Source organism: Protopterus annectens, chromosome 5.part1 (assembly GCF_019279795.1).
Source record: "Protopterus annectens isolate FY-2018-M chromosome 5.part1, PAN1.0, whole genome shotgun sequence".
In the NCBI taxonomy this organism is placed as follows: domain Eukaryota; kingdom Metazoa; phylum Chordata; order Ceratodontiformes; family Protopteridae; genus Protopterus; species Protopterus annectens.
This window is the reverse complement of record NC_056736.1, coordinates 795,810,352-795,830,312: the sequence shown is the minus strand read 5'-3', so window position 1 is coordinate 795,830,312 and position 19,961 is coordinate 795,810,352. Positions and strand designations below refer to the sequence as shown.

Genomic DNA, 19,961 nt, shown 5'->3' with positions numbered 1-19,961 from the left:
GGGCACACATTCTTACCCCCTTTGCAGACTAGCTATGACTTTGTGGAACACAGCATTAACTTACCAAGTACATCTGCAGGCACAATTCCTGCCAGGAAGGAAAAATACTCTGGCCGATGAACTAAGCAGAAACCTCATGGATCCCCACAAGTGGCAACTGGATCCACAAGTCTTCAGCATGATAACAAGGAAATGGGGATGCCCAGACATAGATCTATTTGCCTCCTCTCACAACTACCAACTAAAAAGATTCTGTACAAGGACTTATCACAGACAAGTATGGAAAGTGGATGCCCTATCTTTCAGCTGGAAAAACCTAATAGTATATGCCTTTCCCCCACTGCCTCTTCTACCCAAGGTGCTCCTAAAGGTCAGACAGGAGAAGCCAAAAATGATACTGATTGCCCCAGACTGGCCCCACCAGTACTGGTTTCCAATCCTAAAGAACTTGTCTCAATGCCCAGCTTGGACCTTACCTCAAATACCTCATCTACTGTCCCAGCAAAACAATCAGATCCTGCACAGCCAACTCAGGTCTTTAAACCTGGCAGCATGGCGGATAATGTAGTCATACAAAACACACCTCTCAGTAAAGCTGTGATGGATGTCATTTTGGAGGTCAGAAGGCCTAGTACTAGAAAATCTTATGCTGGAAAATGGAAGAGATTCTGTGCTTGGAACCAGGCACAAGGAACTGATACAGCTGTGCCAAATATTTCTCAGATTTTGCAATACTTAACTGAGATGCTGGACAAAGGCCTATCTTTTTCATCTATTAAAATTCATGCCTCTGCCATTTTGGCTCATTACAATGCAGAGCCACCAATCTTTTCTCATCCCTTATTAAAACAGTACCTCAGAGGAGCCACAAATGTAAGGTCTCCAAGGAGATCACCAATGCCTGCATGGGACCTCAACTATGTCTTGGAAAAACACACCCTGCATCCTTTTGAGCCAGCTGCTACTGCTGATATAAAGTTTTTATCTTGGAAAACAGCTCTGCTCCTAGCAATAACTTCTGCAAGATGAGTTTCAGAGCTACAGGCACTCATGGCTGTGGTACCTTTTATCATTTTTTATCCAGACAGGGTCTCTCTGAGGACAAACCCAACATTTATGCCTAAGGTGGTGTCCAGTGTGGCTCTTAACCAAACTATTCATCTCCCAACTTTTTATCCAAATCCACAGAACAAGAGGGAGAGAATTCTGCATTCTTTGGACGTACACAGACAGCTTAGATTCTACTTGGACAGAGCCAAAGTTTTCAGAAAGACAGGGCAATTACTATTGGCATATGCTGCAGGATCACAAGGAAAGGCTATCTCAAAGCAGACTATTTCAAAATGGATAGGCCACTGCATTCATTTCTGCTACTTACACTATGGCAAGCCAGTGCCTAAGGGCATTAGGCCACATTCAACCAGAGCTGCAGCCACTTCAGCAGCCTTCCTCAGGGGAGTACCAACCAAGGACATTTTAGAGGCTGCTACTTCGGAGTTCAGTGCACACCTTTACAAGCACTATCATCTGCCACTCTACTCTAAATCTAGGGCAGGCTTTGCCACTGCAGTTCTGCAGGGCCTCATAGCCGCTCCTAATGCTGTTTAGCTCCAGCCTCCCATCCAAAGCTTTGGGACTCTACCCAAATGTAATGACTGCAACAGTGAAACACGAAGAACATAGTACAGTTGTGTACACTTAGCATAAATGTAGATGTTCGAGTGTATTCACTGTTGCAGTCCAGGTTACCCACCCACCATCACCCTTTCTTCTGATGGAACCTATATTTCCTTCTCTGATTAATACAACCTATGTGGTGTATTTGCTTGTAGATGAAGGTAAAGTTTGTATTGGTGCATGTTTGTGTCTTTCGGCTTTTCCCGGTTAGGGGTCACCACAGTGGAACTCTGGTCCACTAATGATTGGAAGTAGATTTTTACGTACTGGCTTGCCGGGCCTAACGCATAACCTTCAATGAAGGAATGCCCATTCACGCATGTCGCTACACAGAAGATGCTCTAACTAAGAATCGAACGGGCAACATCTAACTGTGAGGCAACAACGCTACAGCAGCACCACCACCGCAGTATTTATATATATATATATATATATATATATATATCAATTTTGGCTATCCTTTTAGGGGGCACCTGACATCTGGGGCAAGAAAAACTAACGAAAATGGTGTCGGCCGCATCTTTTATACCCCTGACGACCTGACATCAGGGAAGGGGTGACAGCAGCCAACGCAGGACCCAGGACTTTGGAATTCAGGCCGACTGAGGGCAACCTGCCAGCAGGATTACCCTAAATGTAATGACTGCAACAGTGAATGCACTCAAACATCTACATTTATGGTAAGTGTACACAACTGTACTTTTCTAACCTGCAATTTAATCTTCTGCTTAGCTTCATACCATTCCACTACCTTTCCCTTCAGAGTTATTAGGTTTCAAAACTTTAGTTCCTTTACTAATTTCCTCTAGTAAATTTCAGCTCCTGATGCTTATTTTCTGCACCCCTATATGTGGAAGTACTTATTATAAAAATCTCCTTTCTCTGTTTCAGTGAAGGTGTAGTTCTTAGAATACTTTCTTCTACTTCATGAATATAATATTCTGCATAGCTGCTATTTTCTTTAAGAACTTGCATCCAAAATCCTAGCCACTTTATCTCACAGACAAACCCCCCACACACACATTTTATCATCATCTTTTTTTATTTTGATTTATAACCTTCTGCTTAAGTTATGTTTATGAGCCTTAATCTTGTCACTTTAAAGTATCCCTTCAACTTGGGTAACTCAAAATCATCATGTTCTATGGGGAAAATCAGCTTGTCCCACTTAAAACCTCACTCCAAATCAATTCCTTCAACTCTGTGTCATCCACAACTTCTTCTCTGATTGATAAAACTGTGCCTGACCTCTTTGTACGACTAAGGGGACTAAAACGTTTTGAGTGCTTTAATCTTGCAATTCAGTATCCATATTCCAAGAGTATCCAGTTATCAAGTTTTATATTATTTTTTGTTTAGTGTCTTGTCATGTATCCATAGCTGCCATAACAGAATCCTTTTTGATCCGTACACTTAAATATTTCCTGTTATGTCCATGTAAGTATGAATATTGTGAACCAATGCATCTCTGAGTGCATAGTTTACTGCTGTAGCGTTTGTTTTGTCCTCATTAAGTTTATTTCAAGGAAAAGATGTGAAACTGTCTCAAAATGTACCACACAACACTGAAATGTTGCAGGATTAATCAGATACAAAAAGAATTGTCATCTGCAAGTAAAGCTAACTTTTCTTGAGTGTCATAGAACAGAACTGCTTTATAACACTCAGTTTACATCACATACATTTCATATAGATATCAGTATGAAGAAAAATGATTTTACTTAGTTATTTCTCAGTTCCTTCAGTATCCTTTGAATCATTATTGTCATAAAGTGGGGTTTATGCTTTAGAGTTATTCCAAAAGTTTAACACAGTTAACATACCTTTACTCTTTCTCAGCCACGTCTCCTTGAAGAACCACAGTTCATGTGCATAAAAGATGTCTAATGGGAATGATGTTTTGTAGTTCTGCCATTTATTCACTAATTTCACATTACTGCTGGTCATCTTCCTTATCTTGACCTCCCATCATTACTCTGTGGTTCAAGTCCAAGATACTCCTGATTCTTCTAGTCAGGTCCTGTGCTTTTTTCTATAGTATTTTCCTTTGGACCAATGGAAATTGTTTCTAGGGCAACATCTGTCTGTGAGCTTGTTATTATCAGAACATGAAAATCAGAGATCTTTTCAGCTTTTTGACTCATTCTTTGCAGGTTATACCTTTTTGTATTTCCTCCTTATCATATTCTGCATCCAAAAATGTCTTTGATCCTCCAGGAAAAAATATTTTGATGTCGATTTATATAGCAACATCCCCTGATTGCTGGAATAGATTTGCTTCTATTTTGGCTGATGTACAGTGAATAATCACTTTCCATAAACACTCTGGAGTTCCCAATTTATACTTATTTTCCCATCTGAAATGTTTTTGTCAGGAGCATCTCTTTCTGCTGGTATGATTGTGTGTTTACTAATACATGTCTTTACTACTTTTTTCATGGACAGTTTTGGAGTATGCACAAAATGTGCCCTCTCAGTTCTTAAGCCCTGCTGTGGAACATCAGACCAGGTGCTATTTGTGCTTTCATAAAATGAATGCAGTCTGTTCCTTCTAGTTTCTCTGGTGTAGCAAATAAAAAAAACTTAGGTTTTCTGTGTATGCGCTGCCCTCTAAGTCGTGTTTAACCAATTTTGCTTTCATTTCAACCTCTGGTTTGCACAGTTTTAAGTACTCATCCTGATAACTACTTAAAGTTTCTATTTTTTCCAGCCTTTTGTCGATTGACTTTTAAGTATTCCTCCAGTGTCTTGACATATTTTATAGACCTTTGAGTACATCTGATTTCTTTCTCCTGTAATTCTTTGGAAGCCATCACCTGTACTAAAGCTGAAATGTGAACTGCTTTTTCTTGAACAGCTGGAAGGTTCTTTTAAGTCAGACTTTTTCTTCTCTCTTCTTTTCTTGTGATTTTCTCCAAATTTCTTCTTCTTTGCTAGAGTTTTGTGATTATTAGCTATTTTATTTATTTTTATTTTATTTTTATTTTACATTTGTTAACCGGGGGTGTCTGACTGAGCCGAAAAGGCCCTTTTTCAGCAGAGGCCTGGGGAGAAAAACTCCACATAGAAAAATTACAGATACATTTAGTTATTTAGACATGATCAGTATACACACAAATTACAAAAGACATGTTTTTACAGTGGTATGCAGCACATCAACAGTTACAGTGGAGAGCACAAACAAAAAATATTAATTTAAAAATAAAGGTAATTAATAGATTTGTGGTATAGGTAGAATACAAACATAGTACACAGGTACAGTACATACATTGTAGATTAGCCAGTGTTTGTGAGTAAGATTGAAAACTATTATCAAGTACTCTAGGTTTAGTATGTGTACTTTATCCGCTTTCACTAGCCTGGGGACCAATCATGGCACTGCCAACTTTGCTTGAGATGTTACCTAATGAGGTCTTTAAAAGAGGCTTTGGATGATGTGTTTTGAATGCTAGTGGAGACAGAGTTCCATTTTGTAGCCACTGAACTGCTATATAGTGCATCTCCAAACCTATTGTAGCTGTCGGTGACTTCTAGTAGTAGTTTGCTTGATGATCTAAAAGGCCTTTTGGCTGAGTGATGTACTAGGTTTTTGAGGGTAGGACACTTATTGGGGAGGTAATAGATCAAATGACAGAGGCAGAGCTGATTGTAGGTTAGGAGGTTGGGCAGTTCAAGCCAGTGGAGCTGTCTCAAAGCAGTACAGTGAAGAGTTCTATATGAGCAATTTGCAGCAAAGTGGGTAATTCTGTTGTAGCAGGCTTCCATTTTGCTTAGTTCAGTTTTTTTGAGATTAGTCAGAATGGGAGATGCATAGAGTAGGGTGGATAGAAGTTGGGAGCGAGCAATGGCTGATCTTGTGTTGTTGGTAAGAAATGGCTTGATACGGTAGAGTGATCCCAGTTTAGCATGTACTTTTTCAATAGTTAAGTTGAGATGACTATCAAATTTTAGGTGGGGAGTCTATGGTTATTCCCAACAGCTTAGCCTGTGCCACTGGAGCGATTGGAGTAGCATTTGTGGAGTAGATAGTGAATTGACTGTTATCAGTATTTTTGTTAGAACTGGTTATAATCATAAGCTGAGTTTTCTTTGGATTGAGGATAAGTTAGGCTTTGGTAAGGTAGTTTTCAATGTCAGAGAATGCTAGTTGAGTTGTTTGCAGGAGGGTGGGAAAATTTTGTGCAGCACAGATTAAGGTAGTGTCATCTGCATACTGAATGATAGATGCATGTTGTGTGGAGGTATGGAGGTCATTTGTGAAGACTGTGAATAGTAGTGTTCCTAAGATAGAACCCTGTGGGACTCCTATAGCTATGGGCAGCTGAGGAGAGAGAGAATTTTCCCATTTCACAGCTTGGTACCTGTCAGTTAAGTAGCTTTGGAACCAGGTAAGAGTGGAGTTTGATAGGTGATATTGATTTAGTTTGTTTAGCAGGATTTGGTGCGAGACTGTGTCAAATGCTTTGGACATATCTAGCTAGTAACTGAATTTTACCCAAATTGTTAACTTTTACTGTCTCTTTTATCAGTTTTTAACACTGAGAGATATCTAATCTACCTGCAGCTCAGTGTGCAGCCATTTTAGAAGTTGAGTATGAAGTATTCTGTGTAGCCAGACTACAAGAAAAAGTTTGTACGTAGAAACTGTTAATAAAGCTGTTCATAGGTTCATAGGTTCATAGGTTTATACTAGGCTATCTGCCCTAAGGCATTTATAAGCCTAGCCCAAATTATTGTGGCTTACGCCACCCCTTATATGAAAAAATACTGTGCCCATTAGTTTGTTGTGCCTCTGTCCAGCAGTGACCCAGAGATGATTCCCGGCTAAACCTACGATCTCCCATCCACAGGTCTAGATTTCTCTTGAACAGAGTCAGCGAGGTGCTCTGCCTCACATGGACCGGGATTTTATTCCACAGCATAGGGAGTCTCTGAGTGATAAATCTATCCCTCCAGCATGTCCTATTTATATCCGTGCTAAGGTTTAAGTCGCTTGCTCTAGTGGTTTTGGTGGATTTGGATTTTTTGAGGTGGAGCATGTCCATTAATTCCGGGTTGGACATGGCCTTGTATGTCAGGCACATGTCACCTCTGAGCAGACGGTATGCGACTGAATAGAGCTGGAGTTTCTTCAATCTGGCAGCATATGACAGATTTTGGAGTCCCTTTATCCTTTTGGTGAGGAACTTTGGGGTCTCTCCAATTGCTGCAGATGTCGGGTGAGATACATCCCGAATGGGGCATTGTACTCGATCATTGGTCTGATAAGTGAAGAGTACAGGGAACAATGACCTCACTAGATCTGGATGTGAATCCCTTCATGATCAGGTGGGCAATGTAGAAGGTCTTTCTAACCACTTTAGCAATGTGAGTGTCAAAAGAAAGGCCACTGTCAACCTGGGTCCCCAGGTCCCTAATAACCTCTTCTGTGCTTAGTGGATTGCCACCTATATGGTAGCTTGGGGTTACCTTGTTTTTCCCGAAGGGTATGACTATACATTTTTGGCGTTTAACTTCAGGCCATGGCTCTGGCACCAGCTATCTGTTTCCGTGAGTCCCTTCTGAAGGATATCCGTGTCCGATGCACTTTCCACTATGGCGCTCAGTTTGCAGTCATCTGCAAACTTTGTCAGCCAAAGTCCTCCCATGTTGGCCTGTACTTCTGAGAAGTAGATGCCAAACAATAGGGGGCCAAGGACCGAGCCCTGTGGGACACCACTTGTGACCGGCTTGGAGTCTGACACAGCGCCAGCAACTCTAACCCTGTGGGTTCTGTCCTTAAGCCAGTTTGCAACCCATCTTGTGACATATGGGTTTACATTTAAGCTGGTAAGTTTTTCTACAATACCCGAGTGGGGTATTGTGTCGAAAGCCTTTGCAAGGTCAAGGTAGGCTGTATGGACTGCCTTTCCCTCATCAATGGCCTTGGTGACTATTTCAAGAAGTCGACCAAGTTCAAAGGCATGATCTTCCCTTGACAAAGCCAAACTGGGTCGGGTCCAATGTCTGCAAGTCCCCTATATCTTTGTTTATGAGCTCCATTATGATCCTCTCCATAGCTTTGCAGACTAGACTTGTTAAGCTTATGGGGCGTAATTACCAGGGTCCAGAGGCGCCACCTTTGTGGAGTGGGACCACAGTTGCCGACGCCACTCCTTGGGCACGATCCTGTGGTAAGGCTGAGATTAAACAGCTGCCTTATGTGCGGTTTAATTCCTCATTTAGCTCGTAGCACACAGCCGGGGACACCATCCGGTCCCATTGATGCTGTGTTTTAGCTTTAGAGAAAGCAGCTTTCACCTGCGCATTTGAGATGTCCGGGAGGCTACCCTCGGCTGGGATAGTTATCTCTCCTTTAGGGGAGAGGGGTGAAGTTTGCACTGAACCTGTCTGCCAGTATGTTGGCAATGTCTGTGGGTTCAGTGATTTTTGTATCATTTTGGACTAATTCTGAGCATATCTGTGAGTTTCCACCCAGGTTCCTAACATAGCTGAAAAAGGCCTTATGATTGTCCTTTGAATCCATGGCAATTTTCTCTCAAAATTGGCCTTAGTTGATTTTATGAGTGCTCGTATTTTTTACTAATAATGATCAGGGGTGACTTCCCTTTTATGGATTTTGTTCTATCATGTAATAGCTTTCTCCTCTTATTGTAAAGTTTGTTAATGGCTGGGGTCCACCAGACTGGACGCTTGCCCTTTGTGGAAAGAGTCTTGGTTTTATTTGGGATTGCCTGATCCATGCAGTCCTGGAGGTGTTCATAGAAGGCATTTGTAAGGGCTTCCAAGAGCTTGGGTTGTGGTTTCCTCTGACTCAGGGCCTTGAAGGATACCACACCAGTCTTGAGTAGTGTGAAGTTTGCTTTAGAGAAGTTCTTCACTATGGTCTTTTTTGTTTGGGGTGGGGGCGGGATGTGGATTTCCAGTGAGATTAGTTTATGATCAGATCTCACCAATGAGGGATATACTTCTGGTGTGGAGCATTTTGTCCCCATGTTTGTGACAATGAGATCTAGTATATTTTCTCCTCTCGTGGGAACAGTAACTAGCTGTTCCCATAAAGTTAGTATATAGCCTACAGTTTCTTGGCAGAGATGATAAACCTTGGATGTAGGACTTAAACTCTGCATCCCAGAGCTTTATAGAGAATGGTGACCATTTGTTCTTGTCAGTAAGGTGTCATCATGTAGACATGGTCCTTGCTGCCAAGTTGTTAACTACACACACATCCAAAAATAATAGTTCTCGCGTTCTGTTAGAGGGTTTAGTTTTCTTTACCCAAATGGAGGAAGATGGACATTCTGACAAAGATTTATCACATATTCCTTTTGAAATTATTCGTGCTACATCTTAAATTCATTTAATTAGATAATTATTCCATTATATACATGGGTGCTTATTTAATTTGCATTTATCTTTATGCATTATTTGGATTTTTTACAGAATCTTACGAAATTTCTTGGTAATCAGACTTATTGTGATATGTTCTTTAAATTTCTGTAGTGAAAATATAGATTTGTCGTTCTTGTACTTTGTAAGAAGCTAAGGAGATAATCCACTCCTTGAATACGGAAACCAGCTTCTAGTTATCTGTAAACATAACTGACTACCCCATAATGCCATTTTTGGAAGTTAGAGTCCAGGAATGCCTTTTTAAGGCTCTTATTACCTTTTTCCTGCTTGTGTAAATGGGTAATTGTTGGGCTGGCTGTAGGTGCTCCATTTCTGGTACTGATATGAAACATAGAGCAAAACTTAAATGTAGAGTAATTGCAAATCTTTCTTTCTTTCTTTATGTATTTATGTTGATAACTAAATTGTCCATTTGGGCTATGCCCAGTTACAGTGGAGATTTGCGGAGAAAGACTCCACTACATCAAAAACAATGCCTGTGTAGAAATTTAGGGCTTGTATTCCATGTCATTACTGTGTAATATTGACTATATTACAGTAATAAAATGTTCATAGTTAATACATTTCATATTAAAAAGTATGGTCACCTTCTACTGGGTAAGATCAGTGGAGAATGCAGTATTCAATTTGTGAAAGAAAATTACTTGCAAATAATGCATAATTTATCTATTTAAGCAATTGTTCTTTGAGTGTGTGTGTGTGTGTGTGTGTGTGTGTGTGTGTGTGTGTGTGTGTGTGTGTGTGTGTGTGTGTGTGTGTGTGTTATTTATAGTCTCATAGTCCTGACCAGTCTCATCTGTAAGGCTATGGAAAGAATCATTATCAAATTTATAAATAAATAAATAAGGATATTGTGACCAGAATACTCTTGACACAACTCAGTTCTGATTCTTTAAGACCAGGACCTGCCTACGTAATCTGGTCAATGCATGATAGGCTTCTTAAGATCCTCAAAGATCAGTAGCCTAGTAAGTACCTTTGAACCTATGCCAGGGTAAAATAGCTTGCATATTTAGATGCATCTTCTTTAACTTTGCATTAACTTCTTGAGCAACCTAACAGAAATTTGCTAGTTATGGAATTTTGTGCCATTTTATGTTTGAAGTAGGTTAAGTGATTTAGCAGTATGAGATGTGGCAGAAACAGTCCGCTAATTTGAGTATAGTATCCGAAATCCTGTACAGTCCCTGACTTTAAGTAACATTTTTGATGATCTTGTGTGCAATCCAGATTTCTAAGCTTGCAGTTTTGAAAGTTTCACATTTAACAGACTATTTTGCAAAAGATTACAACTTTATTTTTGGCATCTAAAATACAGTAAAATACATTGCCAAAGATTTTACCTGTACATTTATTTTAGCATCAGAAAGCGTATTTGGTTTATCTGGACATATTTAATTGGAGGTTGTTGGGTAACACCAGAAACTTAACCCTGTATCATTCAGAAGTAAGCTGGAGACACAGTATTGATTTGAGTAAAATGTTAATACACCAGTAAATCATGTGAGCCTGTTAGGTTCTTAAGTGACAGGCAGCAGTCTGTGTGCCTGTGGTGTTTGATAGTACCTATCAGCCTATATGGCATTTAAAGGATAAGAGCATTTCCATTTTAATGTATGTGCTGTTGGGTTTACTTTTACAGAAGAATGAGAAAGCAGGACACAGTATGATTGCATGTATGTATATGTATGCATAAATGTGTGTGTGTGCGTGTGTGTGTGTGTGTGTGTGTGTGTGTGTGTGTGTGGGTGTGTGGGAGTCTGTTCTATATTACGTCATCAAAGTTTTATTTTCATGAATACTTAATCATCTACCCCTTTACATTGTATATCCATTCATTGAATGTTCACATCAGTGAGCAGTTTTCATAGGGAAGGGAATTACTTGCAGACCACAGTGATCCTTACACACACCACCACCACCACAACCCCCCGCACTTATATATACCAACAGCAAGATCGCACTACAATAGGGAAAATGGCAAATTTATAATAATGGCCAACTAACTCTCTTCCCTATAAAAACTGATGTGAACATTCGATGAACAGATGTTTGATGTAGAAGGGTCAATGTTTAGGTATTCACAAAAATAAAACTTTGATGAAGTATTATAGATGTGTGTGTGTGTGTGTGTGTGTGTGTGTGTGTGTGTGTGTGTGTGTGTGTGTGTGTAGATTGAAAAAAATGCTGAGAGAGCCATTTATATGCAGAGTAGGATTTTTTTAGACTAATATAGATTTAGGTATTACACATTTTTTTTGTGTGTGTGCATTTGTAGAAAGACACATCTGTATGCATACTATTTATGTAAAATTTGTGTGCTCATGTTTGGATATATATGTGTGTGTGTGTGTGTGTGTGTGTGTGTGTGTGTGTGTGTGTGTGTGTGTGTGTGTGTGTGTGTGTGTGTGTGTGTGTGTGTGTGTGTGTGTGTGTGTGTGTGTGTGTAGTGTGTGTGTGTGTGTGTGTGAGTGTGTGTGTGTGCACGTATACACACAGATATCCATACAGTAAATAAGAGCATGCACCTTAGATATAAGCCATACAATGTTTAAGTCAAATGTCATTTCTTTTTTACCATCTCCTTACTTTGCATATAATTCACCTTACTACTTAACCAGTGTCTTTGGTTGTGGGGTACTGCTGTGTACATTCTTACATATTTTTAATTAAGTGAATGCTCAGAATTTAAACCTGGTGTACTGTCTGCATATGGAGAGAGTTGCTTAACCTAGCCAGAGTGGGTGGTGCTGTCTGCTGAAGTCTTAATTACAGCATCAAATAAATACTAATTTGTCATTTGGCAAGAATCCTAAATGAGGATAAAGAGTTATATTTGTTTTATAAGGCAAACACCCGTAATCCAATATCATCTTTGAAAGTCTTAAAAGATCGCTGTTACAGTTTAGGAGTTCCATTTATTTGTGTGCTTTCATTTTAAATTATGTAGTATCGCTGTTGTAAGGGTAGGTTTCATATATTTTTTCAAAGTAGAACCAAGCATGACTGTTTGAAATAATTTGTGTACACTGAATGGCATTGCAGTGAGGAGTTTTGAGATCCCTGCAAAACAGAGCTAGGTTCCCTCCTATCATTTTCAACTACTGCTGCTTTGGTTGTTTAGTTTTTTGGAAACAGTTTATTCTCCAAATAACAGTTTCAATTAAACACTTATAACTGCATTATTTTGTAATATTTTTCACACAAAATTTTTAGTATGCCATGTATTAGTAGCAGCATCATGTGTCAAAAAAGTGCTCCACAGTCAGTTTATGAAATGATGGTTTGAGGCAGAATTCTATGAAGTGACAGTTAAGTACTTCTTAAGTAGAAAACCATAGATGGTATGCTAAAACTTTGGAGTGAAAAAGTTAAATGTGATGGCTTAATTCAGTATTAAAAAGTATTAGGTGGTTTGTAGTACTCTTTTAAGCTGAACAAAATTATCAGCCTGCCAGCACTGTTGTGGTACAACTTTAATTTGAACAAAATTATTAGACTGTCAGAGCTGTTGTAGTACACTTTTAAGTTGAACAAACACTCATAACTTCATAATTTCTTATTTTTTTGCCTCAGGTTTTCATCATGCCATCCATGTTCCCCCATGAACTATATTGCTATCGTTGCACAACATTAAAAAATATTTTGCCAGCCGATTGCATAATGACATTTTTAGACAAAATTGCTCACTGATGGAATGAAATGGGAAAAGATGGCTTTTTGAAAATTTGGTGTGAAAACAAAGAAATTGTGAATTTGTGTAATCATTGTTAGCACAGTCACAGTTACACAGTTAAGAAAGAAAAGACCTGAAATTTCAGGTGAGCTGATATGTAGCTTTAAACATTAGATTCACAGGTTATTTATTATACATTAAAACTTTACTAACAGATTGTTGCAACTATTAGTTACATTAAATGCATTAAATTCCACTCTTTTAAAAGTAGTGCTTATAAATGTTGAATATCATATTTAAGCTTATTGGTAGCTGAAAGCATGCTGTTTAGCTTCATGGGCAAGCATCAAAAATATGGAGGATTGTCATTCCAAAAACATAGACTTTGCTTGATCAGAGTCCTCAGTTCTGGGACATTTTTTTGACAAAACATTTGGTTTGTGTATTCTTAAACATGTTGGTGAAGGGTAAAGCATTTGCTAAGTCTTCAAAACCATATTGGAGGTCAGAAATTGTTAGAGTGACAGAATAAGACAGGAAAAATAGTGACATTGCAAAAAATATGAATGTTATTTTTAAGCAGTCAGGAAGACAGTGTTGTTTAGTTGTATGCCTTTCCAATAAATGCACTTAACTTGGAAATCAGGAAGCCATGGGTTAGCAATCAGGAAGCCATGGGTTAGCTGTTCACACCTTTGAATTGTTACTTGAATCACAAGTTAATCTTACTGTTTGTTAAGCTGCTGTACGGTTATAAGCAGAATCTTTTCTCAGTAAAAATGAGAGTGTAGTCATACCTGTCAGTTTGTAATTAGTAAATACACTGATAAGCAAACAAGAAGGTAAAAACATCATTAGTAAACACACAAACACACACATACACACAAACAAAAATAACTGTGGTTACAGAGTGCGCCTTTGTCAGCTCTTGTTAACTGTGTGTTGATGAGCTTAACCTACAATTAACAGCTGCTAAACATATATTTTCAGCTGTCATATGTAAAGTAAAACAGTCATTGTCTTGATGCTCCTACTTGGAGTAGTGATATGTGATCATGTTTGTTATCCTGTTATTAGTATTGATAAACAAGCACATTAATTTGAGCCATTTGTTATTTTCAGTATAAAGATCGAGTGCATGAGATTCTGCTTACTGTCATCACTTGGGTGGGAATTGTTATTTCCCTGGTCTGCCTGGCCATCTGCATCTTCACGTTTTGCTTCTTCCGAGGACTGCAGAGTGATCGCAATACCATCCATAAGAATCTCTGCATCAATCTTTTCATTGCAGAGTTCATTTTCTTAATTGGCATCGATAAGACAGAGTATGAGGTAAGTCCTTGCTGCTCATATTGATTTTGTGATCTGTTCCGCAGTCTCTGAAAATGACTTCATTCAAAATGGATGCGAGTTTAAATACAACACCATTATCAGCCTACTGTATAATGTGAACACAGCAAGGTTAAGGTTGACATATTAATCAAGATGAGAGGAAAGACAAGTCAATGAGTAATTTTCACATAAGGTGCAGATTTCTACTGAGAAATATGCAAAATGGGTGCATTTGCCTGTGCTTTTCATGCATGGTGTTTAATTCCACTGAAACCATTTTAGTTTGCTATGACTTTTCTTAAATATGCATTGCTTTACATTATTGCATGTCACATCCACACTTGGATGAAGTATAGATTTTCCTTTAAAACTTAATTTCTTTTATAATGTTGCAGCTGATGATGATGTTGCAGTTCCAATCCTTCAGTATCTTTCATATAGGGTGAGCTCAAATGGGCTACAGTGCAAAATATACATGTGAGAGGAGAAAGAGAGAGAGAAAGAATGAAAGACATAATGCAAAGATTTGTGAGAGACTTTGTGAGTGTTTTATTGACAAATGTACAGAGAAATTAGTTTTCTATGCCACTGGATTCCAGAGAATGATTGTTAAAGTTGTGCAGAAGAAATTATGGCAAGTTTATATTCCTGGCAAATTTCCAAAATCAGTTTTTGATGAAGAATTCATTGTACATAGACATCATCTGTTGCCGACTGAAAAAATTGCTTCAAGTCACTTATAATATTAGCCTGCAATGGCGGCATACAGGGATAAAGCCGTAATTATGGACCAGGTGGCCCTGAGTATCTTGAGTGGAGTAGGTGGGGGGAGGATGGGCTTGCCCGTCTGGGAGAGTGTGCATCCTCACAGGGGGAGCAAATGTGGATGATACACCAGCATAGCCCATTGCATGCTTTTCCTTCAGATGGTACAGGTGTGAGCAGAGGTTGAGTCCTTCTGGATAAAACCCTACTCAGCAGCAGTATTAATCCACCCTAGGAAGCCTTTATCTCCTGAGCAGCTCTGAACATGGATTGGAGTTATTCCAGGGGGGGGAGTGTCAAGTCAGTTTCAGCAAACCTAGCGGCTGAGAAGATACCCTGGGAGCAGCTGATAGCCAGTTGTAGGGTTCCAAAAATGCTGCAAAAAGTTATTTACGGATTTGCCTCTGTGTAGCTTTTTTTGTATTTCCCTAACAAATCACTATTTACTCTTAACCTTTTTCTGTTAAGCATTTTTAAAATGTTCTCATTGGCTGACATATACTGATCACACATATTTTATCCTTCTAGCACCATTCAAAAAGTTAAACGATTCCACTTTTTTCTGTATTATCTGCTTAACTGTCTCCATTCTGCTGACCCAGTATCCATGCACTGATATTAACTGGCTGGCTGTCATGCTGTTCTCGGTGAGTAGCTTGCCTCTGTTCTGCTGCCTCTTCATTTATCTCATAAGGCCACTTTCACTTTTTGCAGTCCTTTTTAACCCCATCCATTTATTTAAGGTTTATAATTCAAGAGGCCAGTATATTTTATTTATTTACCATACACTAAAGTATAGTGAATGCATGTCCCTTCGTTTCTGTTCTTCCTTATCAGGCACATATTTTCTCTTTCTCACTCGCACACCCCGTGATACTGTGGGTTCACAACATGTCCAATGTTTTTTAAATTCTAAGAATGTTTAGGGTATCATCCTTTCCACTCATTTATGTTTACCCAGGCTCTGAGCAGTTGTCATCATCCCTCTCTGTACTTTCTCAACATGCTTGTTGTTATTTTGTTTTAGATGAGGCCTTCAGAACTGTAAACATTATTTCAGGCATGGCTTCCTAAAAGCCCTATAAAGCATGCTGATGGTTTCTGTGTCTCCTAAATCCATATCAGTGATCATGCTTGGGATCCAAAGCCTGTTAGTCACTGTTGCTTTACACTGAGCTATCTAGTATATATTTTGGATGTTTTCAAAGTAGAGCTATTTTCTTCCTTAACCAAATCACGGCAAACCATTTGAAAATGTAGTTTATATATAAAACTGCACTGTCTTGAATTTTCTGGTATTGAATGCCATCTTTTTTTTTTTTTACTACTGTGATAACCAGAACATTGTTTTCACCACAAGTCTGCAGTTTTTCCTTGCTGCTTTCACTTTGTGGATGAATGGGCTTACCTTGCAGTTGAGTTGGAGTTCAATGTTTGTAGTGAAGACCAAAAAAAAGATGGGCAAACACTGATACTTGTAGGTTTCTTGACAATTAGTGAGCCTCCTGGTTCCACTTCTGGTCATCACTGTTAGAACACATTGTCCACATAACTCACTTCTCTCCATACCAGCATGCCAACCCATACCAACACTATAGCTTCCACTACTAAATCATATTTTATTTACATTTATTGATTAAGGTAGGACGCTGATTGACAAAGATCTTTTTCAGGCTCAGCCCAGGAATGGCAAATGTTCCAAAACAATAAACCAGTAATACTGCTGACATACATACCTGTGAATATTGTTGCATTTTACTTGGTTGTAATGCAAATTTGTTAATGTAGGGTTAGTGAAATTTTCTCACTGGACCTCTGCTGAAAAGGGGTTTTACAGATCCTAGTCAGATTTTCTTAGGTTCATAGGTTCATAGGTAGGTACTAGGCTATTGGCCCTAGGGCCTATATAAGCCTAGCCAAAAAGGTACCCTGGCTTCACCACCCAAGAAAATTATTTTCCTTTGGCCCTGTTAAGCAGAACCATAGAAGTGATCCCCGGGGTGAATTTCCTATTACCCATCCAATCATCAAGATTTTTCTTGAAGAGTGCTATGAGGAGCTCTGTTTGACATAGATAGGTAGTCTGTTCCAGAGTATGGGAAGTCTCTGGGACAGGAATCTATCCCTCCAGCATGTTCTGTTTATTGTGGTGACAAGGTTTAGGTCCCTAGAGCGTGTAGCTCAGAGGAAATGGGATTTACTTTAAGTGGCGCATGTCCAACAGCTCTGGGTTTGACATAGCTTTGTATGTTAGGCAGAGATCGCCTCTGAGTAGGCAATATGCAACAGAGTAAAGCTGAGTTTTTTGAGACGGTCTGCATAAGGCATCTGTTTGAGGCCAGGAATCCTCTTTGTGAGGTATTTTTGCGGCCTTTCCAGTTGTTGTAGATGTCTTGTAAGGTACATACCAAAAGGGGCGTTGTACTCTATAATGGGTCTAATGAGTGATGAGTAGAGGGGAACAATGACCTCTTTTTTTCTGGTTGAGAAACCTTTTGTGATGAGGTGTGCCACGTAGAAGGATTTCCTGACCACTGTGGCGATGTGATTATCAAAGGAGAGACTACTGTCTACCTGTGTCCCAAGGTCTCTTATCACACTTTCGGTGTTAAGTAGACTACCGCCTATGTGGTAGTTCATGGGTACAGAGTGTTTACCAAAGGGGATGACAATGCCCTCTTTGACATTGAGCTTGAGACCATGTCTTTGACACCAGGCATCTGTCTCAGTGAGGCCCTTTTGTAGGATGTCCACATCATTAGGAGTTTCGATTATGGCTCCTACTTTGCAGTCATCTGTGAATTTAGTTAGCCAAAGACCTTCTGTGTTAGCCTGTACTTCAGAAAAGTAGATAACAAAAAGGAGAGGACCCAGGACTGAACCCTGTGGTACTCCACTTGTCACTGGTCTGAAGTCTGATTTGGAGTCTGCTACTTTCACAGTGTGGGTTCTGTCAGTAAGCCAGTTGGCAACCCATCTTGTGACATAGGGATTTATACCTAGTTTAGTGAGTTTATCTATAATTCCAGAGTGGGGGATGGTGTTGAACGCCTTGGCAAGATCTAGATAGGCTGTGTGAACCACCTTACCCTCATCTATGGCTTTGGTGACTACTTCAAAGAAGTCTGTCAGGTTTAGGAGACATGATCTGCCTTTTACAAACCCAAACTGTGTGGGGTCCAGAGTTTGGAGATCTCCAATGTCTTTGTTTATGAGTTCCATGATGATATGTTCATGGCCTTGCAGACGAGGCTCGTCAGGCTAATGGGGCGGTAGTTCTCGGGGTCTGTTGTGCCCCCCCCCCCCTTTGTGGAGTGGGATAACTGTTGCGGTGCGCCATTCAATGTGCACAAAGCCTGAGGTGAGGTTATGATTGAACATGATACTTAGGTGGGGTGCCAGTTCATTCTGCAGTTCATGTAGAAGGCAGCCTGGTATGTTGTCAGGTCCCATGGATGCTGTGTTCTTGGCTTTGGAGAGTGAGGTTTTTACCTGTGCAGCCGTGATTACAGGAACTTTGCATTCTTCCAGTATAAAGATGGGCCCTTTAGGGGGTGAGAGGGGGGGGGTAAAGTTAGCACTGACCTATCTGCCAGGATGTTGGCAATATCAGTTGGTTCTGTATATTTAGTGTCATTGTGCTGTAACTCAGAGCAGATCTGAGTGTTGCCATTGATATTTTTGACATAGCTATAGAGTGCTTTGTGGTTGTCTTTAGAATCAGTGGCAATTTTGTTTTCATAACTAGCTTTGGAGGATTTTATGAGGGATCTCAGCTTCCTACTGAGGCTGACCAGGGAGTTCCTCCAATCATGGGATTTTACTCTTTTTTGCAACAGATTCTTTCTTCTGTTGTAGAGTTTGTTTATGGCAGAAGAATACCAGATTGGCTTCCTTTTTTTGGAGGATAGCATCTTGGTTCTGTTAGGGATAGCATGATCCATGCACTCATGTAAGTGCTTATAAAGTGCATTTTTGTAGGATTCAGCAGTCGTTCCTCTATTGTCCATCTGCATGGGTGTCGTGAAGTTTGCCACCTCTGTCTTAAGAAGCGTGAAGTTGTCTTTGGAGAAATTTTTTATGGTTGTTTTCCTAATGGGGGGTGGGAGCGGGATGTGGATGTCTAGGGTGATTAGCTTGTGGTTGGATCTGACCAACGAGGAGCTGACCTCTGGTGTGGAACACCGGTCACCCATGTTGGTGATGACCAGGTCTAGGATATTGCTGCCCCTGGTGGGGGTGTGGATAAGTTGATCCAAGGTGTTGGAATTGATGATTTCCAGAAAACGTTGAGCAAAAGAGTTGGTACATGAGTAGTTTTCCAAGTTAATGGTAGGGTAGTTGAAATCACCCATTATTAGAGTGTTGGGTTGTACCTTAATATTTTCCAGTGTATCAAGAAAAGAGGAGTGGGAATCCTGGGGCATGGTGGGGGTCTGTTGCAAGCTACAATCTGGATTGCGGTTTTGCCCAGATCTAGTTGAACGTGGATAATCTTGGATGCATTATGCTGAGCAGCTACCTTGGAGGTGTGGATATCCTTAATGAATATGGACACGCCTCCACCTTTAGTGTTTCGGTCCGGGTTTGGTGGCCAAAAGGTGTGGTATGAATTATAGCCTGGTAATGCAGGGGTGCTGTCTGGAGCTTTGAACCAGGTCTCTGTCACTGCACAGATGTCAGTGTTCTCCATTTTAAGGAGTACCTCGAGTGAGTGCATTTTGAGGGTTAGACTTCTAGCATTGAGTAGCATTACCCTCAGATTTTGCTTGCTTGTACCTGTTACGGTGGTGAAATTGTCATTTAAACCTTTCCTAAAAAAAGGCACTATAGAGGTGGAAAGAGTCTTTGCCAGTATCCGGAATCCCAAGGGCGACAGGTGCAGGCCATCTCTGGCAAAGCAGCGTGGTCTGTCGATCATGTCATCTCAGGCAGACAGATACTGGATTCCCTTAGAATGACACCAGAAGCTTAGCCAGTTGTTAAAGTCAATCATTTTGTCCTTGTACTGTGGTGTCATTCTGGGTGATGGCAGGATGCTACTCAGGGCTGGCGTCATACCGGCTTGGGCTACAAGATCGGAGAGCTCCTCCATGTC

The 19,961-nt window shown here is 40.0% G+C and overlaps 1 protein-coding gene across 23 annotated transcripts in view; it reads left to right on the top strand.

Moving 5' to 3' along the window:
* Positions 1-19,961, top strand: part of ADGRL2 (adhesion G protein-coupled receptor L2) — a 1,061,651-nt gene that overhangs the window by 875,797 nt on the left and 165,893 nt on the right. For all 23 annotated transcript variants that reach the window (XM_044073413.1, XM_044073427.1, XM_044073415.1 and 20 more), the window contains one exon: positions 13,889-14,098. In XM_044073413.1, coding sequence (XP_043929348.1) covers positions 13,889-14,098 — 210 coding nt within the window. The remainder of the gene's footprint in view (positions 1-13,888; positions 14,099-19,961) is intronic.